The following is a 12,476-nucleotide window of genomic DNA, read 5'->3' as shown; positions in this document are numbered from 1 at the left end:
TGAAATTTTCAGTCTCAAAAACACTATATGTTATTCACAAAGAACAAGAGGACTGAACATTTAAATCTGAAGTTGTATGATAAAACATTGGAAAGAATACCCATTTTTAAATACCTTGGTTTATTGTTTGATGAAAAATTATCACTGAAAATTCATATTAGTAAAATTGAATCAAAGTGTAAAAAGATCTTAAATTGCATGCGTGCATTTGCTATTTGGGGAGCTAGTCGTATAGTGCATTGCTGTGCATGTATCAAGCATTGATTCATTCTTGCTTTGATTTATGGGTGTATTGTATATGGGTCGGCAACCAAGTCTTTACTCAAAAAAATGTATATTAGTCAATCCAGAGCACTAAGAATATGTTGTGGAGCAGTTAAAATATCCCCTGTAGATGCAATTGGGGTAGAAATGCATGGAGAGATGCCCTTAGATCTTAGATGGGAAAAACTGGCACTGACATACTGGGTGAATCTTCAACACTCATTGAAAAATCATCTTATACTCTGAAAATATTGGAGGAGTGCTGGGAATATTCATATGATGGAGGAAATAGTTTTGGATGGAAGAGTAGAATGTGGGCAAAGGATTGTGGCATTGACAATAAGATCTTCTGTCCTAATGTACCAATTACTGATGGTCCACCCTGGAAAGTCCCTGAACCGCTTGTTGACTTGAGCTTACTAGACAAGTCCAAAGAAGAATATACGGGAAAAGAGGTGAATGCTATATTAAATAACACATTTTTATTCAATTTAACAAATATTTACAGATGGTTCTAAGGAACCTGCGAGTCAAAAGGTTGGAATAGGTGTATATATTCCTACATTTAAAACACAAATTAGTTTGAAGATGCCTGATGAGTTATCTGTGTACACTGCCGAGTTAACAGCTATAATAATAGGACTACAGTACAGTGGGTTGAACAAGTCAGACCAAACAGAGAAGTAATATGCTCAGATTCTTCTTCTGCTTTAATTGGTATATTACATGCCAAATCAGACAGAGAAGATTTATTAATGAAAGTATATTTATCATTATACAGATTGAAAGAGGCTGGAACAGTGGTGTATTTTTGTTGGGTACCATCACATGTTGGGGTCTCTGGTAATGAGGGTGCTGATAAACTAGCCAATAAAGCACTAGACAAGAGAGAGGTGGATGTTAAAGTAGGCTACCTATGGAGAAAAAAGAGGCAAATCAATTTTAAATAAAAATGTAGCCTAATGAATAAGTGGCAATTAGATGGGGCAGTAGTAACACAGGGAGATGGTGTTATAGTATTACACAGACAGCAGGGAGGATAAATTGTCAGGGAGAAAATAGAAAAGAAGTATTGCTGTCTAGATTAAGATTAGGACACACACGATTGAATTCAACACGGGCACTTATGGGTTTACATGAAAATGGATTATGCGATGTTTGTGGTGTATTTGAAAATCTATGTCATGTGCTTTTAAATGTAGTAAATATAATATAGTGATACACAATTTAGTAACTTTAAGAAAGGGGAGGACATAATGAAGAATGAAGATAATTTAGGAAAAGGCTTAATAGTACAGATTAATTAAAACAGCTATACAGAGCACTAATAACATTTGTATATGACACGGGTCTAGGGTCTACCTTAGTACAGTAGGTGGCGATAATGCTCCTAAGGAGTTAATCGCCAATAAAACAAGAAGAAGAAGAAGCAGCAGCAGCAGCAGTAGCCAGTCAATCAATCCACAGAAGAAGGTCCTTTGCGATGTCGATTCATAACTTGTTATGGCGGAAGGAAGTAGTTTGATGCGCAAAGAGAAGCAACTTGAAAACGTGCCTGCTTATGAATTCATTAACGTCAACTCAAACGAGTTTCATATTGGCACGTTTAGAGATTTATGGCTGGATGTGTTAAATCCGGAGGTGTATTCATACTGTAACACAGCCCCAGAGATTGAGGATGTGCAGTTCATTGAAGGAATGGGCATTGAGCCCAAAACATTGGAGGAACTCAAAATCATCTGCAGGTATAATAGAGAGATTAGTATTTTATTTCAGTTTTATTTATTTTATGACATAACGTTACTGTCTTCTCAGTGTTGATTCCCTGAGAAGTGGACACGAAGACGCAGATAATGTGCCATCAGATCCTCATCTATCCACACTGAAGTAAGTTAAAGTCTCCGGTCCCAGACCGCAGTAAAGATAGTTTGTGATTTGAAACTCTGATAACTTATGGCTATAAAAACGCAGTGCGCTGTCATAGACATGCAAATAATTTCACGTCATTCTTCATGATTTGTGGATTCTGTTGATGCGGTCCTCCGATAGTGACTCTTAATTTTATAGTTATTTTTATCCTACTTAGAGAAACAGTGAAGTTGACCGTTTAGTCACTAGTTTGATTTACTGACACAGAAACGGCAATAATCGATTTTGAGACTAAAGAACATCTGACTGTACATGAATCATTACATATCAGAAATCACTGGTCACTAGGGATGTGTTATGTGTATCGTTGTAATTGAGGTTTTAAAGGGATAGTTCACTTAGAAATTAATTTTTGATATGTTTTAGCTTACCTCAAGGGCATCCAAGATGTAGGTGTCTTTGTTTCCGCAGTAGTTTCAATTTTGATATTTTTAGGTCAAACCATTCTTGTCTGTCAGTCATATAATGCAGGTCGATGGTCACTGTCTCAAAACACAAGCACAGAGTCCAAATTAAAACAATTCCCCATCGTCCAAATGAAACAATTCCCCATCATAAGTACACATTGATGGCCTAAGACACGAAACGAGCGGTTTGTGTGAGAAAACGAACAGTATTTATATCGTTGTTATCTCTTGAAAACGGCGCGGGCGGGTATAGAAGTATACATAGATGTCGCCTTGGCTACTGCAGTTCATTGGAACGAAACCGTAGCCAAGCGACATCTAGTGTATATATCTATGCGGGTATAGATGTATACACTAGATGTCGCCTTCGCTACTGCAGTTCAATGGAACGAAACCGTAGCCAAGGCGACATCTATGTATATATCTATACCCGCCCGCGCCGTCAGATCATTTGGACGTGTGCTGTTTTCAAGAGATAACAACGATATAAATACTATTCGTTTTCTCACACAAACCGCTCGTTTTGTGTCTTAGGCCATCAATGTGTACTTATGATGGGGAATTGTTTCATTTGGACGATGGGGAATTGTTTTAATTTGGACTCTGTGCTTGTGTTTTGAGCCAGTGACCATCGACCTGCATTATATGACTTGACAGACAAGAACGGTTTGACCTAAAAATATCAAAATTGAAACTACTGTGGAAACAAAGACACCTACATCTTGGATGCCCTTGAGGTAAGCTAAAACATATCAAAAATTAATTTCAAAGTGAACTATCCCTTTAACTACTCTTACCGATACTGCTTATCAATCCGGTACTTTTACGCTATTCTTAATGGTTATTTTTGTTTTATATATAGGCTATAAACAAATATAGACATTTTATATATAAACAAAAGCAAATAAATAAACAAATAATATATATATATATATATATATAGTGCAATGCATAAGTGAATACACCCATGCTAAAGTTGACTAAAAAGAGGAATAAAAAATCATATTTTGGAAATTGAACGTAATGCCTTAATTAAAAAAAATAGGAAAAATCCAACCTTTAAGGACACCAATTTTCTTTGTGAATGAATAATGTATCGTAAATAAATAAATGTTCTTCCTTAAAATACATGGTGCATAAGTGAGTACACCCCTATGTTAAATTCCCATAGAGGCAGGCAGAATTTTTTTTTTAAAGTATTTAAAAAAAAAAAAATGTAGGATACTATGCATCCTGATAAAGTCCCCTTGGCCTTTGGAATTAAAATAGCCCCACATCATCACATAGCCTTCACCATACCTAGAGATTGGCATGGGGTACTTTCCATAAGATCATCTCTCAATGCAAATCAAACTAGCTTTTAGGCTAACTGAAATAAAACCATGCCAATCTCTAGGTATGGTGAAGGCTATGTGATGATGTGGGGCTATTTTAATTCCAATGGCCAAGGGAACTTTATTAGGATGCATAGTATCCTATTTTTTTTTTTTTTTTTAATACTTAAAAATAAAAATCTGCCTGCCTCTATGGGAATTTAACATAGGGGTGTTCTCACTTATGCACCATGTATTTTAAAGGGATACTCCACTTTTTTCGGAAATATGCTCATTTTACAACTCCCCCAGAGTTAAACAGATGAGTTTTACCGTTTTAGAATCCATTCAGCCGAACTCCGGGTCTGACGGTACCACTTTTAGCATAGCTTAGCATAGATCATTGATTCAGACGAGTCCAGTAGCATTTCTTTCAAAATGACCAAAGAGTTTCAATATTTTTCCTATTTAAAACTTGACTCTTCTGTAGTTAAACCGTGTACTAAGATCGACGGAAAATGAAAAGTTGCGATTTTCTAAGCCTATATGGCTAGGAACTACTCTCATTCCGGCGTAATAATCAAGGAACTGTGCGGCCGTACCATGGGTGCAGCAGACGTAGTGATATGACGCAGCGCCTAAAAATAGTCCCCAGCTCGGTAACTTCTTCCAACGTGACCGGGACTAAGTTTGTCTAACCTATTAGACCTATTTTCAGGCGCTGCGTCATATCACTACGCCTGCTGCACCCATGGTACGGCCGCACAGTTCCTAGATTATTATGCCGGAATGAGAGTAGTTCCTAGCCATATAGGCTTAGAAAATCGTAACTTTTCATTTTCCGTCGATCTTAGTACACGGTTTAACTACAGAAGAGTCAAGTTTTAAATAGGAAAAATATTGAAACTCTTTGGTCATTTTGAAAGAAATGCTACTGGACTCGTCTGAATCAATGATCTATGCTAAGCTATGCTAAAAGTGGTACCGTCAGACCCGGAGTTCGGCTGAATGGATTCTAAAACGGTAAAACTCATCTGTTTAACTCTGGGGGAGTTGTAAAATGAGCATATTTCCGAAAAAAGTGGAGTATCCCTTTAAGGAAGAACATTTATTTATTTACGATACATTATTCATTCACAAAGAAAATTGGTGTCCTTAAAGGTTGGATTTTTCCTAATTTTTTAAATTAAGGCATTAAGTTCAATTTCCAAAATATGATTTTTTATTCCTCTTTTTAGTCAACTTTAGCATGGGTGTATTCACTTATGCATAGCACTATATATATATATATATATATATATATATATATATATATATATATATATATATATATACATATACATACATTTGTTAGTATATTCTCTCAATGAACTTTCCGTTTTTATTTTTTACAGTGTGCAATTTACAACAATCACAGATTGTGCTGATTCTGACATTAAGTTTAGGTTTTAGGGAGGAACGAATGAGCCTCGGTGTGAAGTAAAGGAAGTTGCGCTAGTTTTTAATAGTTTTACCTCATATCTTTTATTTTTATTATTATTAATTGGAAGAAAATAAAATTAGATTTATATCACTGCCCTAAAGTGTAACCAGACTAAACTTTAAATGGTTTAATATTATCGCACATATAAACGGCTGCCAAGATAGAATTTGTCTAAATAGCAATAATAAATCGTACGTGTATTTTCTTAATTTCCCCAGTACCGGCAGCAGAACCGACAGCGTTGGAGATTATTGATACTCCGGTCTTTCATAATTTAATCCCGGGGCTCATTTAATACCGGGTTTCGGTACCCATCCCTACTGGTCACAGATCAGGCATTAGAATGAACGCTTGCATTGCTTACATGTAGTGGCATTACTGTCAAGCAGTGGTGGACGAAAGACACAAATCAAGTAAGGAAGATTAGTGGATGCAGATCCGTATGTAATGTGTCTTGACAAACAATAAAAACAGACGTCACATAGTTGCACTGTCAACTGTCTACTGCTGAATTTAATTTGATTTGATTAAACTTGTTTGAAATATCAAGTATGCTGTTTCTTCAGATTACGCAAGAGAAGACAAGATTATAAAGAAACACTGACCAGAGACACTGTTGACCGACATGAAGTCTATGCCAATGAAATGGTATGTTCAGTGTGAGTAATCCTTTACACACACCATATTAATATGACATTTACACTCGTAAGTTAGGGACACACCAAACCGACAAAAGTATTAGCGCTGATGAAAGCCGACAGTGGCGTTGCCTCGCATTGCCTGTGTCGGGGCTAAAAAGTTGTGCTTGAACACACCTCACAAACTACATCGACGGCCAACTAGCATGTACGCTTTGCTCCTGCGTGAGAGCACATAACTCTCCCATACCAGCAGGTGGCAGTAGTATTTATTCTGCATTTAAAAAGGTAACCTGGAAGGGCTAGAACTGTGGATAAGAGATGTGCAGACACTTCACCCGAATCCACTGTTAAAATCATCCACCTGCTACCTACCCGAACTATGATTTTCTCTAATTTAGATATCCGCACCCGACAGTCACATTACAATTATTTTAATTCTCAGTGTTAAGCGCTATGATGTGGTATTACACTGAAGTAGGCTGTTTTAAATGAGTATTTATTTAAAGTAAAAATTATTTGCCAAAATTACATTTCCCTAATAGCCTAAACACAGGCTTTACTCCTTTCGAACTTAAAATTTCACCGGTTCCGTCACTGCAACTTCCCGAACACACACACACACACACACACACACACACACACACACACACACACACACACACACACACACACACACACACACACACACACACACACACACACACACACACAAAAATTAAATGCGTTCAGCTTCAGCACAAGCAAAGGCTGGATATAGGCATTAGTAGTTTGTCATATACATACATCGTTTCACAGCCGTTCCATATCTCATACCTAGCTAGGGCTGCAACAACTAATCGATAAAATCGATAATGAAAATCAACAACTAATGTCATCCTTCGACCCACCCACATTTAATTAGAATGTTTACTAACATTTTACATTACTACTGTGGATATACAAAGCAAGCAGCACTTGCCACTGTTTACACTAGGGATGCTCCGATCGATCAGTACTCACAAACCGATCACAATTTGATGACGTTAACACGTGAGGTGGTACATGATGCGTGAGGACTTAAATTATTTGGCGCCGCAGTCATGTCATCGCCGGTGTGGAATTACTATGATGTTTCCTGTAACTTTCCTGTTGCTCAAACAGTAGAGCGTTGGCGCTTGCAACGCCAAGGTCATGGGTTCGATTCCCAGGGAATGCAAGAATTGCTAAGAATGTAAATGTGTACCTTGAAATGCAATGTAAGGCCGTGTTTACACGAGAACGCTCGCGGGTGAAAACGTACAAATATTTTATCAGATGTGCCTTTCGTTTAGACGGCGACGGCGTTTTTGGGGCTTAAAAATGCAAAAAAGTGAAACCACCCTCCAGAGTGGAAATCTTAAAAACGCTCCGCCGTCGCGCTTCCATCTAAACGGTAAAAACGCAAAAGTCTGCTAGACAGTGAAGGCACCGATCAGTGCTTCACATTGCCACCTAGCCGCCTGGAGTGCATACTACATTGAATTTCACACACTTTTGCGTCACCATTTGCACGCAGATTTCCCCCGCATAACGCTCGTCTAAACGCAGAATAAAAAGTGATCACTTTTGCGTTTTTCTCTTCAGATCGTTTCCGTGTAAACTTAGCCTAAGTCGCTTTGGATAAAAGCGTCTGCCAATAGCATAAATGTAAATGTAAAATTTAAATGTTTCGAGAAACAATAAAAAAAAAAGCTATTTGCTGTGTATGTTACAAAGAAATCTCGCGTGGAGGAGCATTGTCCAAAACATTTAATACAACGAACCTGATTCGGCACTTAAGGATGAGCCACCGCGAGACGTATGGCGAATACGAAAAACTAGCAACTGCAAAAAACGCAGCACGAGTCTACCTAATGCTGGGTACACACCAAAAGATTTTTTACATCTAATAAGATTTTCAAAATGTGATAGACCACAAACATGAGGACTAAAAATCCTAGATTTAACCGTTTTGCTCCGACAGTGTGTGGTGTGCCATGATGTGACAAAGACAGCAGAGCACACCACACACAAACAGATTTTCAACCAGAGTCTCGACTGTGAACACAGGAAATCTCGCAAAATCTCGAGTCGTGAGACTTCAGAATAAGCATGGCGGACGATATGCAGGAAGAAATTGCGATGATAATGTTTGGGAAGGTTTTACACAACACGTTGTATAAACATTTGTGCTGTTGCCACAAATCAACAAGCTGATCCTCCATCTCTGCTGTCCACATCAATTTCACTTTGACTGCGTTTGTTATGCTTCCGTCTTCCATCATCTCGCTTTCTGATTGGATATTGTTTCGTTTCACGTGATAATCTCCAGAGCGTGCGTGCGTTTGTCCTCGGGGTTCCCCCTACACATCAGGATTTCTGATCGTAAATATTAAACATGTTGAATATTTGCGATTCGCGATCGGGGCAGCTCCGACGTTCTCCCGATCAGGTTCGGACACTCTTAACACACCTCACACCAAGGGAAAATCTGATAAGATAATCTGTAGAACCATCAAGATAATCGGGACATAGCTAGGATTGTTGGAAGGGGGGAAATCGGCCCAAAATCAGCCCGATTATCTTTTGGTGTGTACCCAGCAGCATTAGTGCTCCGTCGATGAGTGTTGATAGTGAGCGGCTATTCATTAGAGTCTTCCCAAAATGCAGAAAAACGCTTTTTATATTTATAAAAAATAATTTAATCCTCTGTCTTATATTGGACAATGTTTAATTACCTTATGAGTTACATCAGACTTCTCCATGTTGGAGTTTAAATGTTTCTATTTATTTTATCCTCTCTCTAACATTGGACAATGTTTAATTGAACCTAATGAGTAGGGATGAGTCACGATTTTCGAATATTCAATTAGTTGATTTTATTATAGAATAACAAATAGGTTGTGCGATTGTCTTTAAAAAAATCCCCATATTTTCGGTTCTGATGCGGTGGTGACGTGTTCATGTAACCATAGGGTGGCGATACCAATAACGCTTAAAAGATGTCAATCAACTCCCAGACAACAGAAGAAGATACACATTGTCTCACACCAGAGCATGTGAGCGGAGTGGTAATATTTCCTCTAGAGTGAGAGCGCCTTTCTGAAGATTATGTTTCGCTCGCTCACTCCACACAGCGCCGCTCACTCAGAATGCCCTTTGTGCTTATCCAATGCTGTATCAGATATGTACAATAACAATTGCAGAATAAAAAATAACATTACAATGTCCAGAAATCAATTTCAATAGCAGGCCTACATTGAGTTTACACGGTTCTCATTCGCGCTTAAATAAGGCCGGTGACACACTGGCTGCGTGGTGTGTCCGTTTTTATTTCGGCTCCCATGTTAACAGGTTGGAGTTTGCATACTGCCTGCGTGAGACACGCGTCTCAGGCGCAGCTCGATCCACGCGGAAAACGCGTGCATGCTAGAAATAGAACCGACGCCCTAAGTGTTCCTGCAACGGGAGTGTTCTCTGGCTAGAGCGCAGAACAGCGGAGTTTGTATGGACCTAAGTGCATGCCTGAGCTTGTGTTTTGGGTTAAGCTGCGTTGCTTTGACAATGTGGAAAATAGAATAATAGAAACAAAATGTATTAGATACCCGTTATCAATCTAAATTAATCTCGTTTTTAATTTAACTTAATTTCGTTTTTCTTTATTTAAATTTCATTTTTCTTTATTTAAATTTAGTTTTTCTTTATTTAAATTTAGTTTTTCTTTATTTAAATCTACCCTTTACTGTGTCATTAATTTGTTAGTCAGAAAAATATTAGACTACCTTAAAAGTATTGCTTAATTTAACAGACCTGTGTGTGTGCGTTTTATATCTCTAGTGCAGTGTCCGTTCTCGGAGCATATAAGCCCTGCCCGCGTGAGGTGCGCCGCTTCCCGCTCGCGCTGTTCTGTAGTTTACTAAAAGTTCATTCTGAATGTGTCGCGTCTCACGTGTCTATCTATATTGCGACACTGCACTCCCTTGTTAAGTCGATTGGATGAACAGTTCTCGAAATAATCAGAATGCAAACGGACATACAGACACATAGAGATTCCTGCCTTTATTAGAGAGAAGAATATGTTCAGCATCCTCTCTCCGAAGCTTCGAATATTCGATGTTCATTACTACCGAAGCTTCGAAGCTCAAAAAATGGTATTCGGACCAGCCCTAGTTTATAGGGGTCATTTCTTGTTTTCATTTTTCTTTAGTGTGTTATGTAGCTGTTTGTGCATGTATAAGATCTGCAGAGTTACAAAGCTCAAAGTCTCAAACCTAAAGAGATATTCTTTGTAAAAGAAAAGGCTCAGCCACGCCTTCCTAAAACGCTTCATTCAAACACGCCCCCACAAATCTACGTCAGTATGTGGGGGCAGAGTTTCATAACGCCGCCCAAATGTATACGTAAAAAAAGGAGTAACTTTTATTCTCGCTGTATTATTGTTGCCGCCGGTGCCACCATCTCGTGGAGACGCTGTGTTTTTCATTGCGTAAGCCAAACTACTTTGTTTGGCCTTCCAAAAGAGGACACAATTAGAAAACAGTGGTTAAGCTTAATTAGCAACAGTGTTCCAGAACAGAACAACCAAAATATTCGACTGTGCTGCGCATTTTTCGGAGGACTGTTTCCAGAACCTGGGAGAGTACAAGGCCGGCTGTGCACAAAGGCTGATTCTAAAAAGTGGGGCTTTGCAAGTACAGTCTGGCGCTTCTGACTCACAGACATTTTGTGATTTGTGTAAATATGTTTTCATATTTTAAGAATTTGCTACTGACTATTCAGACGTGAGTTTTGAGCAGTATAGAGTAGCGCTTGTTTGTCATTTATATCTATTGTTCATGATCACCCGTCATTATTGCTTTGGGAGCTGATGTTCCACATAGTAAGGGACATGACATTTCCGTCACACGCTTAAGGTATTTCGGGCCAATCACAGTGCACTGGATCGCTGGCCAATCAGAGCACACCGCGCTTTTCAGAACGCTTTGTAAAAATGTACGTGCTTCAGAAAGGTGGGACATAGAGGAGCAACAATGATGTACGGTATGTGTAAAATAATGACTTTTTTCAACCTAAAACTGCGTAAACACATTGCATTAAACCAAATGCATAAAATAATGTTCTTTTTAGAACTATAATGACCCCTTTAACATGATAGTTTCATGTCAGTGAATAAATGCATAATTCGATAATAATACTCGTGTGCAGTAACAATCTGGTGGTCGAATTTTTGTTAATTGTGTCTGAGGTTCTGGGTTCTAATCCACCCCCGTATAGTACTATTTTTTTATTTTTTTTCTCTCATTAAAACTTGAGATGTTCATCAGTGATTGTAGAGCAGAGACATGTTTGTGTGCAGTTTGTTTTTTTATTTCACCGCAACGGCGTTAAGTGATAGACGATTCACACTCGTCTGTGTGAAGACTGTGCACGAGCACCAAGAGAGCACAGTATCCTTCCGCCACTGATAACAGCGGCAACAAATGCTTAGCATGATTTCAAACACATTCCAGCGCCAGATCATCTCTCATTAACAAACAAACTAAATAAATATTTTGCTAATCAACTGGAGATATTTCATTTGTATTAGGTAGACAATGTCAATCCTGGCAAAAAGTGGTGGGGACATGTCACACCCGCAAATTATGCCTATGCGTGTACAGATTCGCTAAGCTGAACAGCCAACTGATGTAGCGACTGCGAGGATGAACCAAACACAAACTAATCTTTAATTCAAACTTTCCACTTCCTGCCGAACAAAGGGGCAGACTTGGTCAGGACTTCGTATCCTCATCAATCTTGTCATGGGGTCCAGGCGCCAACCAGTCTGGTTATTTAAAAGAGCCCCCAGCACTAACTGGTCAATGCTAGATTTGTTGCCGAATACTGATTGGTTAAGAGAAATGAACAAAACAGATTTCAGCAGGAACTATCCATGACCTCAGATTGGAATGTCTTATCCCCCATAAACTTTGCACTCCAAGAGACTTTACATATCAAAATCCATAAAACTCATCCCAGAACAATTCTTGACTGACCAATAATCGAACAAAATTGAAGCTTCTAGGAAGAACGTTGTCGACGTTTGATAGTTTTGCAAGACGGATCGATTCAGAGATGGTACTGCTCAGGGCCCTACCAAGAGGTCACCTGACCCCCACAACATTCCTGACCCCTCCCCCATTAAGACCTCTGAATGACCAAACCAGAGTTCTCTTCTCTTCAAACCACAAGAACTGAGATTTTACCCATAACAATAAATAAAATCATTCCAGAACAGTTTTCGATGGACTTATGATCAAACATCGTGCAACTACATAATTCTTTGTTGTCTACAATATATGTGTGTGTCTAAATATGCTTAGATCCCATATAATTCATGTAATTGTTATAACTATTAGATGCTTGAATGAAAGTGTGTAGTGTTTCATATCAGTATGATCGT

At 38.5% G+C, this 12,476-nt stretch overlaps 1 protein-coding gene across 1 annotated transcript in view; it reads left to right on the top strand.

The window, feature by feature from the left end:
* The first annotated feature begins 1,632 nt into the window (after positions 1-1,632).
* Positions 1,633-12,476, top strand: part of snapc3 (small nuclear RNA activating complex, polypeptide 3) — a 31,316-nt gene continuing 20,472 nt past the window's right edge. Inside the window, exons 1-3 of the mRNA XM_084401809.1 lie at positions 1,633-2,009; positions 2,080-2,151; positions 5,963-6,044. Of these exons, the coding sequence (XP_084257935.1) occupies positions 1,768-2,009; positions 2,080-2,151; positions 5,963-6,044 (396 nt within the window). The 5' untranslated portion in view covers positions 1,633-1,767. The remainder of the gene's footprint in view (positions 2,010-2,079; positions 2,152-5,962; positions 6,045-12,476) is intronic.

This window comes from Rutilus rutilus, assembly GCF_951802725.1.
Source record: "Rutilus rutilus genome assembly, chromosome: 2".
In the NCBI taxonomy this organism is placed as follows: Eukaryota; Metazoa; Chordata; class Actinopteri; order Cypriniformes; family Leuciscidae; genus Rutilus; species Rutilus rutilus.
This window is presented reverse-complemented; position numbering and strand designations above follow the sequence as displayed.